The sequence below is a fragment of the Rhinopithecus roxellana genome, chromosome 19, assembly GCF_007565055.1.
Source record: "Rhinopithecus roxellana isolate Shanxi Qingling chromosome 19, ASM756505v1, whole genome shotgun sequence".
Taxonomy (NCBI): domain Eukaryota; kingdom Metazoa; phylum Chordata; class Mammalia; order Primates; family Cercopithecidae; genus Rhinopithecus; species Rhinopithecus roxellana.
Genome location: NC_044567.1, coordinates 25437278 through 25460809, shown reverse-complemented (window position 1 = coordinate 25460809; position 23532 = coordinate 25437278). Strand labels below are relative to the sequence as shown.

The 23532-nt window shown below is 40.4% G+C and overlaps 1 protein-coding gene across 1 annotated transcript in view; it reads left to right on the top strand.

The window, feature by feature from the left end:
* PPM1E (protein phosphatase, Mg2+/Mn2+ dependent 1E) overlaps window positions 1-23532 on the top strand; it is a 229647-nt gene that overhangs the window by 179387 nt on the left and 26728 nt on the right. The window contains exon 2 of the mRNA XM_030923392.1: window positions 17319-17437. Coding sequence (XP_030779252.1) covers window positions 17319-17437 — 119 coding nt within the window. The remainder of the gene's footprint in view (window positions 1-17318; window positions 17438-23532) is intronic.

Genomic DNA, 23532 nt, shown 5'->3' with positions numbered 1-23532 from the left:
GAGCTCAAGACCAGCCTGGCCAATATGGTGAAACCTTGTCTGTACTAAAAACACAAAAATTAGGTGGGCGTGGTGGCGGGCACCTGTAATCCCAGCTACTCGAGAGGCTGAGGCAGCAGGATCACTTGAACCCGGGAGCTGGAGGTTGCAGTGAGCTGATATGGCGCCACTGCACTCCAGTCTGGGTAACGGAGTGAGACTCCATCTGGAAAGAAAGAAAGAAAGAAAGAGAGAAAGAGAGAAAGAGAGAGAGAGAGAGAGAGAGAGAGAGAGAGGGAGAGAGGGAGGGAGGGGGGGAGGGGAGGGGAGGGGAGAGAAAGAAGGAAGGAAGGAAGGAAGGAAGGAAGGAAGGAAGGAAGGAAGGAAGGAAGGAAGGAAGGAAGGAAGGAAGGAAAGAAGGAAAGAAAGAAAGAAAATAATACAAAATGTGAAGGATTCTTTCCTAATGGATTCACTGCAAAGATTGATTGCATTTATCAAAATAAATATATATTTAATGTTTCAGAATACACCCACAGCATAAAGCAGAGTATTCCTAATTATTTATAGTGAGAATATATTGCATTTGTTTCCACTCTAATGGACTATGTGAAAACCTTTGTTTGGATCTGAAGTGTGTTTATACTTTTAAGCTGCCTTTGTCCCATCTTTGAAATTAAAAAACCTTATTTGGAATAGAATTATAGAAGTAGAATTTTAGACCTGGAATTGACTTTAGAGTTACTTTATTCTAACTTCTTAATTTTCTAGTTGAGGAAATTGAAACCCAAAGACTTTAATCACCTTTTCTAAGGTTACCCAGCTATAACTAGAACCCACCTTTCTAACTCCTTATAGTTCTGCTATAATTTCTAACTCCTTGTAATTTCTGCTACTGTAGTCAAATAGTAATTAAATGGTAAGTTGGCAGAAGTTTTAGGTCTCTCTCGTGTGTGTGTAACTATATCTTTTCAGGCTCCAAAGTCAATAGTGGTCTGTAATTATTCTTCATATATATGTTTTTATCTTTGTAGTTACATGGAGAAATCACAGTGTTTAAATTATAAGTTAAAGTGATTTCTGAGTATCTGAGATATCTATGAATATATAAATAATAGTCTTTAATATATAGGTAACAAGGACCCATATATAATTAAGTCCTGCAAGCACTATAGGTGAATGAAATGCTAAGGATTCTCCTATGACTGGGCCCCATTATGAAATTTAAAGAAATCAGTACTTACCTAGAGCATAAGAAATGAACATGCTCAGTACTCATAGGCTGTCTATGCTGATACACTAATTCTTTTTTTTTTTTTTTTTTTTTTGAGAAGGAGTTTTGCTCTTGTTGCCCAGGCTGGAGTGCAATAGCACGATCTTGGTTCACTGCAACCTCCACCTCCTGGATTCAAGCAATTCTTCTGCCTCAGCCTCCAGAGTAGCTGGGATTACAGGTGTGTGCCACCACGCCTGGCTAATTTTTTGTGTTTAGTAGAGAGGGGATTTCACCATGTTGGTCAGGCTGGTCTCAAACTCCTGACCTCAGGTGATCACCCACCTCGGCCTCCCAAAGTGCTGGGATTACAGGCATTCGCCACCACGCCTGGCCCACTAATTCTGATAGTGACTTGAATGGTTCCCATAATGATTTAACATCTGTCTCCTGCTTCAACCCGGTCCCCAGATACTAAAACAAACTGAAATAATTTATGTAAGTAAAGTACTGAACTATTAAAGGTTATTAGAATGCAGTTACATTTTTATAATTCAAAATCTTCCACCAAGCATGTTTTCAGCTGTGGCTATTTTTGAAGTAGAATTGAGGAAGCAAGATAAATATCTGGAGGATAAAGATGATGCTAGCCAACATGAGCTGCAGGAAAGAACAGTCAGAACATTCATGACTATAAGTTTTGTGGGGGTTTTATGTGTGTTTGTAGAACACTTATTGTTAGCTTAAAGCAAGCGAGACCCCATGCTTTGTCTACAAAGCTCAATTTATGAAGTTTTAATAGAGCCTGGATTTTTGCTTTACAATTTATAACATCAAGAAAGTCAGTATGCACAGAAATTCAGATATGTATTCATGAACATAAATAGCCTTAATGAAGTGGAATGTGTTACTTATGTGACTAAACTTAAAAATTAAAACTAAATAGGCCCCCATTAATGATTTTCACCATTGTTTAAGAAGTATTTATGTATATAATTTTTATATGCCTTAGACATAAAATAGGCAAAGATTTTATTTCTGTCTATGAATATATAAAATTTGTACTTTGATACCTAAAACAAACAAGAAAGCATCAAATTGGTATGTATGGAAAAAATTTCCTTCTGTTCTCAGGATGTGAATTGCTTGAAGATAAAAATGAAAGCACTTCAAAATATCTGTTTATATACCTAAAAAGAAAAGCATTATTCTTGGACTATATTTGAGAGTCCTAACAAGATTAATTTGACTTGGACACAGAGTCCCCCAAAATGATACTGCAAATATTAAGGAATTTCTAATAATATTGCAGTTCCACAGTGTTCTCAACACAATGACATTTATAAGCCTAGTACTCCAAACTGCCATGAGTATTGGCTCTCTTTTGATATTTGCTATGCTTATTACATTTGCCAAACTTTAAAACTTTCTGTATCAGGATCTTTCAAGCATTTTAAGAGAAATGATGAAAGAAAGCAACTTGCTATGTTATTATCATGTTAGTCACTCCTAGTGATTCTCTTAAAATGACAAGCATTAATGATAAGCTTTTATTTGAGGTGTATCAAACATTCTCTGATGTGACTGCTTTAAAATATATTTGCAATTCTGATTTTTCAGAAATCACTTCCAACTCAAAGTCAAAACCGTAAAATTATTCATGCTAAGTGTTACAGCTTTCTGACATGTAGGAATAACTGATGTGGGTGAAGCATCTAGCTTGATGTTTTATATCTAGCTATTAGTCAGCTAATCCTCCTCCCTACTTCACTGAAAATATTTTCATTCTGTCTGACAAAAGGTAAAAAAAATTATATTAACTGTGACTAAAAATGTATTGCAGATGACACATTAATGAGACTAATGTTTCTTGCCTTATTCTCTAAACTTTTCATTTCTTATATTTGGTGAATCTACATCCAGATAGTTTAATAATTACACAGAAGTTATCCTTTTGGAACTCTGATGGAACAAGATTACAATAAAGGTTTTCAGAGCATTTTTGTTTTTTGGGTTTTTTTTTTGAGACAGCCTCACTCCATCACCCAGACTGGAGTGCAGTGGTGTGATCGGGGCTCACTGCAACCTATACCTCCCAGGTTCAAGCGATTCTCGTGCCTCAGCCTCCCATGTAGCTGGAGTTACAGGTGTGTGCCACTGTGCCTGGCTAATTTTTGTATTTTTAGTAGAGACAGGGTTTTGCCACATTGGCCAGGCTGGTCTCAAACTCCTGACCACAGGTGATCCACCCACCTCGGCCTCCCAAAGTGCTGGGATTACAGGCATGTACCACCACACCCAGCCCAGATCATTTTTAATGTAAATTTAAAAACAACTCAGTAAATTCCATAACTATATACTAAAAGTTCACATAGGTAAAACATTTGGAATGCATCGAGTTAATCAGAGTAAGACATGACAGAAATGTAAAGATAAGCAATTTTTACAAAGAGATTAGGTCTGTGAAGAAACATTTTGACTCATCAAGAAAAATTCAGTTAATCTCCATAGCATGGAAGGAGACATGGTAACATTGTTTTTAAAGCATTTGAATTTTAAAGGGATCCCATCAATTTATTTCATAATTGTTAAAGAGTAGTAGCTTTAAATTTTTTTCATCATAATTCAGCATATACTTACCTACATATATATATGTGAAACAATACTTTACCTCATGCACCTTATTCTATTTTCTTTAAAAAATGCTGGTCATGCCAGGTGCGGTGGCTCGCACCTGTAATCCCAGCACTTTGGGAGGCTGAGGTGGGCGGATCATGAGGTCAAGTGATCGAGACCATTCTGGCCAACATGGTGAAACCCCGTCTCTACTAAAAATACAAAAATTGGCTGGGCGTGGTGGCAGGCGCCTGTAATCCCAGGTGCTTGGGAGGCTGAGGCAGGAGAATTGCTTGAACCCGGGAGGCAGAGGTTGCAGTGAGCCAAGATCGTGCCATTGCTCTCCAGCCTGGGGGACAAGAGTGAGACTTCATCTCAAAAAAAAAAAAAAAAAAAATGCTGGTCACAATTCATACATTAATTTAATTACCCACTAATGGATCATAAACTGCAATTTGAAAAATACTGATGAATAGCTGGGTGCAGTGGCTCACACCTGTAAGTACTTTGGGAGGCTGAGGTGGGAAGATCGCTTGAGAGCAGGAATTCAAGACTAGACTGGGCAACATAGTGAGACTATGTCTCTAAAAACCAAAAAAGGGGGCATGGGTCATGGTGGCTTGCACCTGTAGTCGTAGCTCCACAGGAGGCTGAGGTGGGAGGATTGCTTGAGCCCAGGAGTTTGAGGCTGCAATGAGCTATGATTGCACCACTACACTCCAGTCTGGGCAACACAGCAAGACTCTTGTCTCAAAAAAGAAAAAGAAATATTAATGAATAATCAAATAATTTTCTAATTTTTTTTCCTCGAAGACATAGAATGTAAGCATTGCCATTTTATGTATTCCTGAACCACTCACTTACTTGGAGTCATCTAGACCTTGTTATCAAAAATTGCATCGGCTCAAAAATCTTGTACACAAGCATCCTGCTCTCAAACTACAACATTCTGCCCTAGATTTTGTGCCCAAGTACTCCCACCTACAATTCTTTAATTACATTTAGACCACATTGATTTACAACTCAAGTCTGTTCTTTAAGATTTGAATATCTTAAAAAGATATTCAATTCTGTGTGATGCAGTGGCTCTCTGTAATCCCAGTTACTCAGGAGGTTGAGGTGGGAGGATCTCTTTAGCCCAGGAGTTCAAGGCTGCACTGAGCTATGATTGTGCCACTGCACTCCAGCCTGGAAAACACAGCAACATTCTGTCTCTAAAAATAAGTTAAAAAAAAAATTTTTTTTTTAAAGATACCAAATCTCTAGCCAAAGATAATTGAATAAAATAAAAAGTGAATAAAAAAAAAGATAACAAATCTGGCAGGGGGCGGAAATTGCAGTGAGCTGAGATTGTGCCACTGTGCTCCAGCCTGGGTGATACAGTGAGACCCTGTCTCAAAAATCAAAAATGAAAATTCCAAATCTCCATTTCTCTCCTTCACTTTATAGTGCTACCTTGCAAAACCCCAAATCCTTCTTGTCAGAGACATTTCTCTAAAACGGAAATAAAAAACAAAACAACAAAAAAAGAAAACACACAAATAAAAACCAAAAACGAACCTCAAATAAACCGCCAATCTTGCGACTCTTGATGAACTAGATGGTTCTTTCTACCTATGCATGTGCCAACATAGATGAAAAAGTCATGCCATCAGAAAAACTGGTTTTATTTAAAAATTATCTCAAACTTCCCACAGTCTCTTAGCACTGTGTGACAGTCCTACTACTTTCTGATATGACTATTTCATATCGACATTGACTTCATCCCTCCTCCTCCCTTTCTACCCTCATGACCTAGTTTGTGATTTAATCCAGTGACTCTCCAAATGTGGTTCCCAGACCAGCAGCATGGGTTCATGTTTAACTTGTCAAATACGAAAATTCACAGGCCTCACATCAGGCTTACTGCGTGAGAAACTCTGTGGATGGGGCCCAGCAATCTGTGTTCTAAGAAGCCCTGCAGGTGATTCTGATGCATGAGAAAGTTTTGAAAATGGATCTTGCCTCATACTTCATTGAGAAGTCCTTCTTTAGAATGTAAGCTCTAAGAGGGCAGTTTTTTTTTCTTTTTGGTTTATATATATCCTGAGCAATAGAACAGTGCCTGGTAGGCCTCAGTAAATATTTGTTGTTTCAAATCATTAAATGGGAATACCCGTCGTTTCCTGCTAACATCTAAAAATGTACTTGCGTCTGTATTGATTTTCTTCTTTTTCCAACTAAGGAAATGTGCCTCATCCTACAGTCAAATTCCACACCATTCTAAAACAACAGCAGACTTTCCCTTTCCCCTATCCCCTATCAGTTACTGCCCCATATCTCTGTTTCCCCTCTGTGCCAAATCTCCCTGCCCCCCACTCCGTAACCCATTCTAGCCTGATTTTCACTTTTACTATTCAATGGTTCTTAACAAAGTCAGTAATTTTTTTATTGTCTTTATTGAGATATAATTCACATAATATAAAAGTTACCCATTTAAAGTTTACAACTTACTGATCACAACCAGTCATAGTTTTCTTTGTTCCTTCTCTACTCCCACTGCTTCACATGACTTGCCTTTTTAAAAAAGTGTACAATTCAAGGATTTTAATATAGTCACAGTTGTTCATCCATCACCCTAAGTTCCAGAAAATTTTCATCACCCCAGAAAGAAACCCCCTACCTATTAGCAGTCACTCCTCATTCCCACCACCCCTCCAGCCCTAAGCTACCACTACTCTCTGCTTCTATAAATTTCCTATTCTGGGCTTTTCATATAATTCTTGTTATAGAATTACAAATTCTATAATAAGTGGTCTTTGTGAGTGGCTTCTATTGTTATCCATAGTGTTTTCAAGGTTCATCCACATTGTAGCATGTGTAAGTGCTTCATTCCTTTTTTTTTTTTTTTTTTTTTTTTTTTTTTTTTTTTTTTGAGACGGAGTCTGGCTCTGTCGCCCAGGCTGGAGTGCAGTGGCCGGATCTCAGCTCACTGCAAGCTCCGCCTCCTGGGTTCACGCCATTCTCCTGTCTCAGCCTCCGGAGTAGCTGGGACTACAGGCACCAGCCACCTCGCCGGGCTAGTTTTTTGTATTTTTTAGTAGAGACGGGGTTTCACCGTGTTAGCCAGGATGGTCTCGATCTCCTGACCTCGTGATCCACCCATCTCGGCCTCCCAAAGTGCTGGGATTACAGGCTTGAGCCACCGCGCCCGGCCGCTTCATTCCTTTTTATGGCTAATATTCCATTGTATGAATATATTGCATTTTATTTATCCATCAATTGATTGACACTTGGTTGTTTTTACTATTTGGCGATTATAAACAATGCTGCTATGCACATTAATGTACGAGTTTTTTGTGGATATATGTTTTTATTTCTCATGCATATATACCTAGAAGTGGAATTGCTGGGCTGGCCATATGGTAACTTTATGTTTAAAATGTTAAGGAACTGCCAAAGCAGCTGTACCACTTTTTTTTGTTTTTTTTGAGACGGAGTCTTGCTTTGTCGCCCAGGCTGGAGTGCAGTGGCGCGATCTCGGCTCACTGCAAGCTCCGCCTCCCGGGTTTACGCCATTCTCCTGCCCCAGCCTCCCAAGTAGCTGGGACTACAGGCGCCCGCCACCTCGCCTGGCTAGTTTTTTGTATTTTTTAATAGAGACGGGGTTTCACCATGTTAGCCAGGATGGTCTCGTTCTCCCGACCTCCTGATCCGCCCACCTCGGCCTCCCAAAGTGCTGGGATTACAGGCTTGAGCCACCGCGCCCGGCCTACAACTGTACCACTTTACATCTCCACTAGCAATGTACCAGAGTTCCATGTATCCATATAGTTGCCAACACCTGTTATTACTAATTGTCTTTTTTGTTATAGCTATTTTATTATAGCTATCCTAGTGGATGTGAAATGGTTTCTCATTGTGGTTTTGATTAGCATTTCCCTAATGACTAATGATAATCACACACTGCTTTTTTTTTTTTTTTTTCCGAGACTGAGTCTCACTCTCATACAGTCTGGAGTGCAGTGGCATGATCTCTGCTTACTGCAACCTCCACCTCCCGGGTTCAAGCGATTCTACTGCCTCAGCCTCCCAAGTAGCTGGGATTATAGGTGTGCCACCACACCCAGTTAATTTGTGTATTTTTAGTAGAGACGGGGTTTCACCGTGTTGGCCAGGCCGGTCTCGAACTCCTGACCTCAGGTGATCCTGTGATCCCAAATTGTTGGGATTACAGACGTGAGCCACCTTGCCCAGCCTCACACACTTCTGACACTAAATGTGTGTGGGGTTTTCCCACCAACCAATTCTCCATTCCTCCCTGGATATCAATTAGGTGTCTTACAATTTAACTCAATTCTGACACTAATTGCCTGGAGTTACAACAGACCCCACAGGATACGGGCTCAGTTCTGCAAGATGCCCCACCTCAGATGCCAGTTAAAAGTCTGGACCTCCTCAACTTCTGACCAACTGGTTATAAATCAAGGGTTCATACAACCTTCTCCCAAGTTAAGTAATTTGCTATAATGTCTTAAAAATTCAGGGAAACATTCACTTATGTTTACTGGTTTGTGAAAGGATATTATAAAGGATACAAATGAGCGGCCAGATAAAGAGAGATACACAGTGTGAGGTCCTGAAGGGGAAGGATCCCAAACATAAGAGGTTCTGTTGGAGGTGGCACATAGTTACGTTCACCAAACCAGAAGCTCCCAAAATCCCATCTTTTAGGGATTTGCATGGAGGCTTCATCATGTAGGCATGTTCATATAATTGTCAATCTCCCATCTCTCTCCCTTCCCTAGAAAATGAGAATAGAGTTGAATATTGCAGGCCTCTTATTATGGGTTGGTCTTTCTGATGACCAATTCCCATCCTGAAGCTATCCAGTAGCCCACCAAGAACTGCTTCATAAGACCAAAAGGCATTCATAGACCATACAGGAAATTCCAAGCTCTGACATAGAAGCTCTATGTCAGAAACCAGGTTCAAGGACTAAATATTAGAAGATGCTTCTAGTACCCCTATCATTCAGGAAATCAAAAGGGTTTTAGGGGCTCTGTGTCAGGAACCAAGGAAGAGGACAAATATATATTTCCAATTATTGTCACAGATATTGCACATCTTTTCATGTGCTTATTGGCCATTTGTATATCTTCTTCGGAAAAAAGCCTATTCAGTCCCTTTGGGTTGTCTTTTTATTATTGAAATATAAGGATTCATTACATATTCAGGATACCAGTCTCATTAGATATATGATTTGCAATTTTTTTTTGTTTTGAGACAGGGTCTCACTGTCTCTTGGGCTGTAATATAACGATGATTATGGCTCACTGCAGCCTCAGACTCCTGGGCTTAAGCGATCTTCCTGCCTCAGCCTCCCAAGTAGCTGGGACTACAGGTGTGCCCACCATACCCAGCTATTTTTTTGTTGTTTGTTTTTGAGACAGGATCTTGTTAAGTTGCCCAGGCTGATCTCAAACTCCTGGCCCCAACCTTACTGTCGCAAAGTACCAAAATTACAAACATAAGCCACTATGCCTGGCAGATTTGCAAATATTTTCTACCAGTCTGTGGGTTGTCTTTTCACTTTACTGATTTGTGATACAAAAGTTTTAAATTTTGATGTAGTCCAATTTAACATCTTTTTCTTTTCTGCTTGTGCTTTTGGTGTCAGATCTAAGAAAACTATTGCCTAATCCAAGGTCATGAAGATTTACTCCAATGTTTTTCTTTTAGGAGTTTTATGTAGTTTTAGCTTTACATTTAGGTCTATGATGCATTTGGTGTTAATTTTTGTTTATGGTGTAAGGAAGGGATCCAACTTGATTATTTTGCATGTGGATATCCAATTTTTCCAGCACCATTTGACCATTTCTTGAAAAGATAGTTATTTTTCTGTTTTTTTTTTGTTTTGTTTTGTTTTTTGTTTTTAGACAGAGTCTTGCTCTGGTGCCCAGGCTTGAGTGTGGAGTGCAGTGGCATGATCTCAGCTCACCACAACCTCCACCTCCTGGGTTCAAGCAATTCTTCTGCCTCAGCCTCCCGAGTCGCTGGGATTACAGGTGTGTGCCACCGCGCCAGCTAATTTTTGTATTTTTAGTAGACACAGTGTTTCACCATGTTGGTCAGGCTGTTCTCAAACTCCTGATCTCGTGATCTGCCCACCTCAGTCTTCCAAAGTGCTGGGATTACAGACGTGAGCCATGAGCCTGGCCTTTTTTTTTTTTTTTTGAGACAGTCTCACTCTGTCACCCAGGCTGGAGTACAGTGGCGTGATCTCAGCTCTCTGCAACCTCTGCCTCTTGGGTTCAGGCAATTCTCATGCCTCAGCCACCCAAGTAGCTGGGATTATAGGTGTGCAACACCACACCCAGCTAATTTTTGTATTTTTGGTAGAGACAGGGTTTCGCCATGTTGGCCAGGCTGATCTTGAAGTCCTGGTCTCAGGTGATCCACCCACCTTGGCCTCCCAAGGGGCTGGGATTACAGGTATGAGCCACTGCACCTGGCTGTTTTTTTTTTTCCACTTATTTGACCTCTCAGCAATTGACAGAGTTCACTACTCCCTCCTTCAAATACTCTCTACTATCTCGGTTCTCCTTTTACAGATTTTGCCATTTCTCTTTAGTTTTTATAGGTCCCTTATCTTCTACTAAGCTTCTAAATATTGGGTTTTCAGTTATTGTCACTGTATTGCGAGTTACCACAAAACTTAGTGGCATAAAACAATTATTTGTTATGCTCACAGTGTCTTTCAGTCAGAAATTAAAACTGGGTAAAGCAAGGTCCCTTATCTCTGTTCCAACTGGGGCCTCAGTTGGAAGACTTAGGATGGGGAATTGGAATCATCTGAAGGCTTGTGAACTTACATGTCAGGCAATTGATAATGGCTACTGCCGGGGGACCTCAGGCTACATCCACATGAGCCTGTTCATGTGGTTTCTCCACATGAGCTAGTTTGGGCTTCCTCGTGGCTTGATGGCTTGGCTGAGTATCAAGAGCAAGTATCCAGAGGGAGACAGAGGAAGAAAGAGGAAGCCATGGCCTTTTGTGAACAAACTTTAAAAGTCATACAGTATCACTTTTGCTACATTTTTTTCATCTGAATAGTCACCACACCTCACCCATGTTTAGGTTAGGAAGGGAAACAGACTCTGTTTTTTTATGGGGAATGGCAAAGTTCTAAAATAGCATATGGGACCAGAAATATTGTTGTGGCCTTTTAAAAAATGATCTGCCACAGTCTTTTCTGGCCACACAATTCACATCCTTCCCATGTGCTAAATACACTCACCCACATCCCCTAAGATTTCCCAAAGTCTAATCCCATGATGGCATTAAGCTCAGGCTTGAGATCCAAGATCTCATTGAGGCCAAGACCGTGGCAGATAAGATTTCTTAGGTAAGGTTTCTTCCCTTAAAAAAAAAAAAAAAAAACCTCCAATAAAAGTTTAATTTTTATGTTTATCAAAATGTATACTATATTAGATCATTTGTGTACCAATAATTATACTGATAATGCAATGAAAAAGAAAATGTTTAACACTGGAGCCTTATGGTCACAGGAAGTTTTTAAAAATTTAATTTCAATTTTCATAGATTTTTTACTGCAGAGACATATTATATACTGCTTTGGCTAAGTTCCATAGGTTTTGGTATGTTGTGTTTCTGTTTTCATTTGTTTCAAGGAATTAGTCAATTTCCTTCTTAATTTCTTCCTTCACCCATTGTTTGTTTAGGAGCATGTTGTTTAATTTCCATGTATTTGTGTAATTTTGAATGTTTCACTTGTTGTTGGTTTCCAGTTTTATTCCATTGTGGTCAGATAAGATACTTGATATGACTTCAATTAAAAAAATGTAGTTAGCCTTGTTCTGTGTCCTAACATATAGTCAATCCTGGAGAATGTTCCATGTGCTAATAAAAAGAATGCGTATTCTGCAGCTGTTGCGTAAAATGTTCTGTAAATGTTTGTTAGGGCTATGCTATGGTTTATCTGATATTTCTTTGTTGATTTTCTGCCTAGATGATTTCTCCAATGCTGAGTTGGGTGTTGAAGTCCCCAACAGTTATTGTATTGGCATCTGTCTCTTCCTTTAGATCTAATAATATTTTCTTTATGAATATGGGTGTGCTGGTCTTAGGTGCATGTATATTTACAATTGTTATAGCTTCTTGATTTGATCCCTTTATTACTATATAATGTCCTTCTTTGTCTCTTTTTATAGCTTTTGACTTAAAGTCTGTTTTAGCTGATGTAAATATAGCTATTCCTGCTTGCTTTTGGTTTCCATTTGCGTGGAATATCTCTTTCCATCCCTTCACTTTCAGTCTGTGTATGTCCTTACAGATGAGGTGAGTTTCTTGTAGACAGCATATAATTGGGTCTTGTTTTTGTTTTTGTTTGTTTTGCTTTTGTTTGTTTTGTTGTTGTTTAAATTCATTCAGCCAGTTTCTTTTAATTGGAAATTTTATCCATTTTACATTCAAGATTATTATTAATAGATGAGGACTTATTCCAGACATTTATTGATTGTTTTCTGATTATTTTGTGTAACCTTTGTTCCTTCCCCTCTTATTATTTATTTTTGTAGTTGGGTAGTTTTCTGTAGTGATAAGATTATTTATTCCTTTCTGTTTCTCCTTTGTCTGTTGGCTCTCCTGGTGAATTTTATAATTTCGCATATTTTCATGAGGGCAGTTATCTTTTTACTTCCAGGTGTAAGACTCCCTTGAATGTTTCTCCTGGACTGGACTAGTGGTGATGAATTCTCTTATTTTTTGCTTGTCCAGGAAAGATTTTATTTCTCCTTCATTTTTGAAGAATAGCTTTCCTGGGTATAATATTCTTGGCTAGCTGGGTTTTTTTTCCTTCTATACTTTGACTATATCATCCCTTTCTCTCCTGGCCTGTAAAGTTTCTGCTGAGAAATCTGCTGCTAGTCTAATGCAGATTCCCTTATATGTGACTTGATGCTTTTCTTTTGAAAAGGAATTCTCTTTTAGAATTATTTCTTTATCTTTGCCTTTTGATGATTTGACAGCTTGGTGTGGTGGCTCATGCCTGTATTCCCAGCACTTTGGGAGGCCAAGGCAGGTGGATCACCTAAAGTTAAGAGTTTGAGACCAGCCTGACCAACATGGTGAAACCCTGTCTCTACTAAAAATACAAAAATTAGCTGGGCATGATGGTGGGTGCATGTAATCCAAGCTACTCTGGAGGCTGAGGCAGGAGAATTACTTGAACCCGGGAGACAGAGGTTGCAGTGAGCTGAAAATTACACCATTGCACTCTAGCCTGGGCTACAAGAATGAAACTCCATCTCAAAAAAAAAATTATTTTTTGACTGTAATGTGCCTTAGAGAAGACTTGTTTGGGTTGAATCTATTTGGGAACTTTCCAGCTTCCTGGATCTGAATATCCATGTCTCTCCTAAGACCTAGGAAGTTTTCAGCTATTATGTCAATTAAATATATTTTCTATACCATCTCTCTTTTCTTCTCCTTCTGCAATGCCCATAATGCAATTATTTGTTTGCTTAATGGTGTTCCATAAATCCTATATGCTTTTTTCATTCTTTTTTCTTTTCTTTCTTTTTTTTTCTGCCTGAATTTTTTCAAAAGACTTGTCTTCAAGTTCAAAAATTTTTTCTTCTGTTTGGTCTAGTCTGCTGTTGAAGCTCTTTATTGTATTTTTTATTTCATTCATTGAATTCTTCAGCTCTAAGATTCCTGTTTGGTTGTTTTTTTATGATATCTCTGTTGAATTTCTCTGATTTTTGTTAACTGTTCTATATGTATTATATTGTATCTCATTGAGTTTCCTTAAGATGATTATTTTGAGCCACGTGTGATGGCTCATGCCTATAGTCCCGGCTCCTTGGGAGGCTGCAGCAGGAGGATTACCTGAGTCCACGAGTTCTGGCCTGTAGTGTACTATGCTAATCTGGTGTCTACACTAAGTTTGGCACAAATATGGTGACCTTCTGGAAGCAGAGAACCATCAGGTTGCTTAGGGAGGGATGAACCAGCTCAGGTCAGAAATAGAGCCGGTCAGCCAGGTGTGGTGGCTCACACCTATAATTTCAGCAATTTGAGAGGCTGAGATGGGTGAATTGCTGGAACTTGGGAGTTCGAGACCAGCCTGGGCAACATGGTGAAACCTCACCTCTATAAAAAATATGAAAATTAGGCTGGTGGCTCATGTCTGTAGTTCCAGCTACTTGTGGGGCTGAGGTGGGAGAATTGCTTAAGCCCAGGAGGTGGATGTTGCAGGGAGCCAAGATTGTACCACTGCACTCCAGCCTGGGCAACAGAGTGAGACTCTCTTAAAAAAAAAAAAGAAAAGAAAGAACGATAAATGGAGCAGATCAAAACACCTATGCCGATTAGTAGTAGGATCATGCCTGTGAATAGCCACTGCACTCCAGCCTATGCAACATTGTGAGACCTTCATCTCAAATTTTTAAGAAAAGATTATTATTTTGAATTCTTTTTCTGACATTTTACATATTCCTTATGATTGGAGTTTGTTCCTGGAAAATTATTGTATGCATTTGGAGGAGTCATGTTTCCTCAGTTTTTCACATTTGATGTGTCCCTATGTTGATTTCTACACATCTGGTAGAACAGTCACTTCTTCCAATGTTATGGAGTAGCTTTCATAGGGAAAGATTTAGTCATGTGGATGGGTCTTGGGGTGTCATTTGGATGGCTGCAGTGGCTATGGTTCTAGGTGGACACGGTGGTGTAGTTTCTTTTGCTGTAATCTGCACTAGTAATGTTTCTGAGTGTCCCAATGGCCTAGGCTGTTAGAGTTTATGGCAGCAGTCATGTAGCTTTACTGGGGTTGGGACCATTGGACTATTTCTTAGGTCAGGGACATGTGTATGCACATCATGGGTTGACCAGCTTGGGGTCTAGCTTGCTGAGGCTGTGGCCATGGACTGTTACTCTGGCTGGGGGCACATGTGCATGGCTGCCCAGCTTGGAGGTATGACAACCTGGGGTGGGACCTCCAGGCTGTTCCTCTTCTGGGTGCAGGCACACAGTTTCTTGGCCAACATGGGGTCATATCCACTGGAAGAAGACCTGCCAGCGTGTTTCTCAGGCCCTCGGCATGGGCAGGCCTAGGGTCATGTCCTCCAGGAATGGGCCTGTAAGGCTGTTTATCAGGTTACGGGCATGGGAATGTTACTGCTTGGGGGTGTGCCTGCTGGCGGTGGCTCACAGAGATATCTGCCAAGGGAAGCCTGTGGGGCTGGAGTACTAGTTTTTTGTTTCCTTTTTGTTTGTTTGTTTGTTCGTTTGTTTTGAGACAGAGTCTTGCACTGTCACCTGGGCTGGAGTGCAGCGGCATGATCTCAGCTCACTGCAACCTCCACATCCCAGGTTCAAGTGACTCTTCTGCCTCAGCCTCCCTAGTAGTGAGATTACAGGTTCCCACCACCACACCCAGCTAATTTTTTTTTTTTATTATTTTTGGTAGAGACAGAGTTTCACCCTGTTGACCAGGCTGGTCTCAAACTCCTGACCTTGTGACCCGCCCACCTCAGCCTCCCAAAGTGCTGGGATTACAGGTGTGAGCCACCACCCCTGGCCTGGAGTGCTAGTTTCTTAATGACAGCTCCTTAACTATTGTTCCACTTGACTGAAAACCTGTGAACTAAAGAGGCAATTTATCTACTCCCTTTCCCACTATAACCCAATATACAATGGTGTGGCATAGGATAATCTTCTCGTTCCCAGAGGGGGAAGCCAGGAGGCACATAGATATCACTGATCTAGAGCAATTCTCTTTTTATGTTTTCTCCCTATATGATTGTCTTAGTCTGTTTTGAATTGCTATAAAGGAATACCTGAAGCTGGGTAAATTATAATGAAAAAAGGTTTATTTGGCTCACAGTTCTGCAGCTGCATAAGAAGCACGGCACCAGCATCTGCTTCTTGTGAGGGCTTAAGAAGCTTCCACTCATTGCAGAAGGCAAAAGGGAGCCCTCATGTGGAGATCACACGTTGGGAAATGAGAGAGAGAGGGTAGGAGGTGCCCAGCTCTTTTTAATTTAATAATCAGATCTCACAGGAACTAATGGCACAAAAATTAACTCATTACCACAAGGACTACACCAAGCCATTCATGAGGGATCTGCTTCCATGACCCAAACCAGGCCCCACCTTGAATACTGGGGATCAGATTTTAACATGAAATTTGAAATATCGAAACTGTATCAGTGGTCTTTTCTATTTTTGTAGCTTTAAATATCATTCATACATTTGCAACTTCCAAATTTCCTAACATCTCAAATGCCAGACTAGAATATCCAGTTAACCATTTGACACCTTGACTAGGACATCTCAGATATTTCCATAGTTTTTTTTTCTTTTTTTTTTTTTGAGACAGAGTTTTCACTCTTGTTGCCCAGGCTGGAGTGCAATGGCACAATCTCGGCTCACTGCAACCTCCACATCCTGGGTTCCAGTGATTCTCCTGCCTCAACCTCCTGAGTAGTTAGGACTACTGAGGAGGATGGATCACCTGAGGTCAGGAGTTCGAGATCAGCCTGGCCAACATAGTAAAACCCCATCTCTACTAAAAATACAAAAATTAGCTAGGCATGGTGACGCACACCTGTAGTCCCAACTACTTGGGAGGCTAAGGCACGAGAAAATAGCTTGAACCTGGGAAGCAGAGATTGCAGTGAGCCAAGATTGCACCACTGTACTCCAGTCTGGGCAACAGAGCAAGACTCTGTCTCAAAAAAAAAAAAAAAAAAAAAAAAGGTTCTGTATAAATTTTATTCCCCCTGCCTGGAGTATTCTCTCCTAACTTCCCACTCCCACGTAACTGAGTCTTTTTCGTCCTTTAAGGTGTTGCTTTCCTGACCATTCCATCTAAGTACATACCCCTCTTTATTATTCTCTGTCATTGTATCCTGTTTGTTTCCTCTATAAAACATCCTGGGCTGGGTGCAGTGGCTCATGCCAGTAATCCCAGCACTTTGGGAGGCCAAGGTAGGCAGATCACCTGAGGTCAGGAGTTCAAGACCAGCCTGACCAACATGGAGAAACCCCGTCTCTACTAAAAATACAAAAATTAGCTGGGCATGGTGACACATGCCTGTAGTCCCAGCTACTCAGGAGGCTGAGGCAGGAGAATGGCTTGAACCCAGGAGGCGGAGGTTGCAGTGAGCTGAGATCACACCATAGCCCTGGGCGACATAGCAAAACTCCATCTAAAAAACAAACAACAAACAAAAACAAACAAACAAAAAAGTATCTCACTTTTAAGTTATATCCTATTAGTTTGTCATCTGCCTGTAGCTCCTATAGGTAAGGAGCCATGTCTGTGTTATGTATCAATATATACCCAGTGCCCAGAGTGCCTACTCAATAAATATTTATTGAATATTGTTTAAAGGTATAATTTTGTTTTGAGACAATGTTCTAATTAATACGTAATTATTAGTAATGTTAAATGTATTACCTCCTAATTCTTTTGCTGAAAATAGCCTTTTTTTTCTTTCAGTAATTGCCCTTCCTTTTTGGCTGCTGCTTTAGCCAGAGCCACATCGGATGAAGTCCTTCAGAGTGATCTTTCTGCACATTATATCCCAAAGGAAACGGATGGCACAGAAGGGACTGTGGGTGAGTACCTTTCTACATTATTTTTTTAAATATATTAGAATCTTCTATGTGTAGTGGTCCACAGAAAATATCTGCAAAATACTAAATCTAATTACATTTACCTGCTGGTTGTTTATATAGTGGTAGCAGGAGAAAAAAAATGCAACTTTTTTCAAATAAATCAATAAAAGGAGAGGAGAAGAGAAAAATACAAGTGTATTTTGAAAAAGGTAGTTTTGAAAAAGGTAGAGTAGTATTTAGAAGGTAACTGGAGCAACAGGAGCTTGTCATAAGTAATACCTATATGAATGGAAAAATTAAAGTGAAGAATGTGAAGATATAACAAAAAAGATGAGTGGGTGAGGGAGAATTTGAGCAAAACCTATTTGAAATGTTTAGCTTACCTTTGAAAATCCAACTTAGGCCAGGCGCAGTGGCTCACGCCTGTAATCCCAGCATGAGAGGCCGAGGCGAGCAGATCCCCTGAGGTCAGGAGTTTGAGACCAGCCTGGCCAACGTGGTGAAACCCCATCTCTACTAAAAAGAATACAAAAATTAGCCAGCGTGGTGGCGCACACATGTGGTCCTAGCTATTCAAGAGGCTGAGGCAAGTGAATTGGTTGAACCTAGGAGGCAGAGGTTGCAGTGAGCTGAGATGGTGCAGCTGCACTCTAGCCTGGGAGAAAAAGGAAAAAAAAAAAAAAACCTTAACTTTGTATCAAGTTAAAAGATACAAAAATTCTAGAAATCAGTTGTAACACAACTTCTCACTAATTATATTAAATTTTATATCTACCAATAAATAGAGCTCTTTATGATAAATATGCAAATGTGATTTAATTGCATTAGATCATTTTACATTTTTTCCAGATAAATTATGAGGCTCTATTTCTTAATGAAGTCATGTTTATTAATGTCTTAGGCTTATACATATTTGACAGGATCAAAGAAAATATTTTTATAAAAATTAGAGAATTACTACTCAAAATTGTTAAGAAATTTTAATATTTCAGATTTGTTCTATTTAAAGCATTTGCCTTTAAACATGGTATATATGGAGCAAAGCATATATTAATGAATCTGAGTAGCTGGATTCCAGAGAATGTGAGGCAAATATAAAAGTAAACATCTCTGTTCTTCCTTTATCTCTGTAGATTGTGACAGAATATTGGCAAGGAAGGAATTACTCTTCTTGTTTTTACTGACAGTAACTGATTCACCTAGAACCAAATTGTTCCAGAGACAAGTTGGATAGAATTTTTGCTATAAAGCATTGGTCTTTCCTCTGCTACTGGTGCATAGAATAAAAGCCTTATAATGAAAAGATAGATTAAATTCTGCTTCACTCCAGCCAGGGTAACAGCTGATTCAGCTCCAGCTCAGAACAATGACATTAATGACTGATGAGTAATTTACAGCTGTCAGGGGGTGGACTGCTACTTTGGACAATTTTCACTTTTTCGCATCCCTTTTTTTATTTTATTTTTCCATTTCAAGCGGCAATTATTTATATACTGATGTCTTAACGCTACTCCCTGCAGAAGGAGAATACTTAATCTAGAAAGATTGGAGTGTTGTCCTACATGCCTACTTTGGAAGAATTTTTTGGTCCCTGTAAGATAGAAAAAGTGAAATGAAGCTTTTTCTTTTGGTGGACATAATTGGTTATTCTGATTTTTTATTTTTCCAAGAGATTACCTAGTAATGTCTCCATGCGACTGCTGTGATTCAGACTGATCTACTATTATTCTAAACTATTTGGAAATCCTGTATTTATTTAGCCCCAATCACTCAGGGTGTACTGCACCACAGAGAATCTCTATGGGGCATATTGTGTTTATCCAAACATCAGAGAAGGAAATGAGCATACTGAATAAGGCCTGCTATCACTGGCTTAAAGTCCTCACTGAAGTGCCTTTTGTCTCTCCTCTTGATTGTTTCCAAAAACAGACTTAAAAAAAAAATCCTTGCCAGGCGCGGTGGCTCACGCCTGTAATCCCAGCACTTGGGGAGGCGTAGGCAGGAGGATCACGAGGTCAGGAGGTCGAGACCATCCCCACTAACACGGTGAAACCCCGTCTCTACTAAAAATACAAAAAAAAAAAATTAGCCGGGCGTGGTGGCGGGCGCCTGTGGTCCCAGCACTCAGGAGGCTGAGGCAGGAGAATTGCGTGAACCTGGGAGGGGGAGCTTGCAGTGAGCAGAGATTGCGCCACTGCACTCCAGTCTGGGCAACAGAGCAAGACTCTGTCTCAAAAAAAAAAAAAAATCCTTAAAGTTCTTTTCATGTTTTCATTATCCCTAACAGAATGTTTGCTAAGTGACCTTGGATATCTCACTTGGTACACATTTAGTTTGGTAGATACACCTTTTGTCCACACAACCTAAAACCAATTTGAGGGCCAGGTATGGTGGCTCATGCCTGTAATGCCAGTGATTTGGGAGGCCAAGGCAAGAGGATCACTTGAGGCCAGGAGTTTGAGACCAGCCTGGGCAATATAGTGAGGCACTATTTCTACAAAAAATGTAAAAATTAGCTAGGCATGGTGGCATGCACCCGTAATCCCAGCCACTTGGGGGCCTGAGGTAGGAGAATCACTTGAGCCCAGGAGTTCAAGGTTACAGTGAGCTATGTACTACAGCCCGGTCAACAGAGTGAGACCCTGTCTCAAACAATGACAACAAGAACCCAAAAACCAATTTGAAATATCACAGTGTAAAAATTATTTTATTTATTTATTTATTTATTTATTTATTTATTTATTTATGTATTGAGAGAGAGAGAGAGGGTCTCCCTCTGTTACCCAGGCTGGAGGGCCGTGGTATGATCACGGCTCGCTGAAGCCTCTACCTCCCAGGCTCAAGCGATCCTCGTACCTCAGCCTCATGAGTAGCTGGGACTATAGGCATGCACCACCATGCTCGGCTAATGTTTGTACTTTTTTTTTTTTTTTTGAGACAGAGTCTCGCTCTGTCGCCCAGGCTGGAGTGCAGTGGTGCAATCTTGGCTCACTGCAAGCTCCGCCTCCCGGGTTCCCGCCATTCTCCTGCCTCAGCCTCCGAGTAGCTGGGACTACAGGCGCCCGCCACCGCGCCCGGCTAGTTTTTTGTATTTTTTAGTAGAGACGGGGTTTCACCGTGTTAGCCAGGAGGGTCTCGATCTCCTGACCTCGTGATCCGCCCGCCTCGGCCTCCCAAAGTGCTGGGATTACAGGCTTGAGCCACCGCGCCCGGCCTAATGTTTGTATTTTTTGTAGAGACAGGGTCTCACCATGTTGCCCAGGCTGATCTTGAACTCCTGGGCTCAAGTGATCCTCCTGCCTTGGCCTCCTAAAGTGCTGGGTTTACAGTAGTGAGCCACTAAGACCAGCACACTGTAAAAATTAAAAACAAGAAGGGAAAATGATCACTAATACAGAGGAAATTAAAGAACAATAAAAAGTTTTTGTAAATAAATTTGAAAACCTGGATGTTTTCTAGAAAAAAAAAATTAACAAAGGTTACCTAAGAAGAAAGAGATTGAGGAAGTTATTGAGGAACCATCCCCACAAAAGGCCATGGAGTAGGTGACTCTACAAGTAAGGTGAACATTTTCAAATGATCAAAGGCGGATAATTCCAATGGTTTTTATTTTTTTATTGTATAGTTATTTATTATTTTTTGAGACAGAGTCTTGCTCTTCCTTCAAGAATCTTCCTCCCAAAGTGCTGGGATTACAGGCATGAGCCACTGTGCCCAGTCCCAATCCTTTTTAAAATGAATGCTCCAATTCCATGGGAAAAGAAGGAAAATTTGCATAATATAACACTGATACCAGAACCCACCCAAGACTAAAAAATGAAATGAGAGACCAGTCTTAGTTGTCAACATAAAAAAATCTTAAGTAGGCTGGGTGTGGTGGCTATGCCTGTAATCCCAGCACTTTGGGAGGCCAAGGCAGGTGGATCACCTGAGGTCAGGAGTTCGAGACCAGACTGGCCAACATAGTGAAATCCCTTCTCTACTAAAAATACAAAAATTAGACAGGAGTGGTGGCGTGTACCTGTAGTCCCAGCTACTTGTAAGGCTGAAGCAGGAGAATTGCTTGAACCTAGAAGGTGGAGGTTGCGGTGAGCCGAGATTGTGCCATTGTACTCCAGCCTGGGCAACAAGAGCGAGACTCCATCTCAAAAAAAAAAAAAAGGCTGAGTGCGGTGGCTCACACCTGTAATCCCAGCACTTTGGGAGGCTGAGGTGGGCGGATCACAAGATCAGGAGATCGAGACCATCCTGGCTAACACGGTGAAACCCCCTCTCTACTAAAAATACAAAAATTAGCCAGGCGTGGTGGCCGACGCCTGTAGTCCCAGCTACTTGGGAGGCTGAGGCAGGAGAATGGCATGAACCCGGGAGGAGGAGCTTGCAGTGAGCTGAGATCAAGCCACTGCACTCCAGCCTGGGCGACAGAGCGAGACTCTGTCTCAAAAAATAAAAATAAAAAAAAAGGCCTTGACCTCCCAAAGTGCTAGGATTACAGGCATGAGCCACTGCGCCCAGCCTAAAAACAAACAAACAAACAAACAAACTTAAGTAAAATATTTGTATATTGAGTACAGCAGTTAATTCATTCACTGAATATTTTGAGGGCCTACTATATATGCTACTATATATGTATAATACTGGGGAAACAACAGTGAGCAAAACTTCAAGAACAAAATATTGGGAAGGCTATAGCACAACTTATATATTAATAGGGGAAAATAAAAATAAGCAGTAATCTCTAAAGATGCTAAAAGAAACATTTGATAAAATTTAATATCATTCCTAATTTTTAAAATATTCTTTATAAAGTAGGCCTAGATGGATATATCTTGGACGTCACGTTTATGCTTAATGTGTATTCTGGAATTTGTCAGTTGTACATGATTACAAACACAGCTTCAGTTGTCTTCAGCAAAACAGAATGTATTGACTACCTTCCAGGATACAGTTGTCTTCAGTAAAACAGAATGTATTGACTACCTTCCAGGATAAGGGATACACAGGCAGATTCAAGGCTTCAAATGATCTCAACAGAACCTGGCATTTCTCCAACTCTCAGCTGTACTTTCTTTCATTTTGATTTTGTTTTCAGGTTCCATGAGGTGGCAGTATGACTTGCTGGGAACCCAGGTCTTCATCTGTCCAAACTCAAGTTGAGCAGGAAAACAAGAGTAGATTTTCTCAGTTGTTCTTACAGAAGCCACAGGATTTACTCTTAATTGGTCCAACTTGGATGGTTTCCCATTCCTGAACTAATCACTGTGGCCAAAGGAATGGGATTCTCTAACTGGCTAAACTCACAGGGTTTCAGAGTAAAGAAAGAAGGAAATGTTATTGGAAGAAAGAGCAATGTTTGCTAGTTTTAAATAACAATTAAAGCCTCAAGCCTGTAATCCCAGCATTTTGGGAGGCTGAGGTGGGCGGAGCACGAGGTCAGGAGATTGAGACCATCCTGGCTACAGGGTGAAACCCCGTCTCTACTGAAAATACAAAAAATTAGCTGGGCGTGGTGGCGGGCGCCTGTAGTCCCAGCTACTCGGGAGGCTGAGGCAGGAGAATGGCGTGAACCCGGGAGGCGGAGCTTGCAGTGAGCCGAGATCGCACCACTGCCCTCCAGCTTGGGCGACAGAGCGAGACTCCGTCTCACAAAAAAAAAAAAAAAAAAAAAAGAAATGCAAAGTTCTGGCCGGGACATGGCTCATGCCTGTAATCCCAGCACTTTGGGAGGCCAAGGAGGGTGGATCACTTGAGGTCAGGAGCTCGAGACCAGTGTGGCCGACATGGTGAAATTCCATCTCTATTAAAAATACAAAAATTAGCTCGGTGTGAAAAGAAAAATAATTATAATAAAGCAAAGTCTGATTCAAAATGGCTAATAAATAAGCAGGAATAAAGTGATTAAGAAATATGAAGGACATATTAAAACTCTATTGAGCAACATAAAAAGGATTTAACTTTTAAAAACAATACAATTTTTTCCTGGAATAGACTCAATATGAAAACGATATATATTTTTTCCAAATCTATAAATTTAATGTGATCCCAAACACAATAGCAACAGGTTTTTCTGACCAAACTTGTCAAAATGTTTAGAA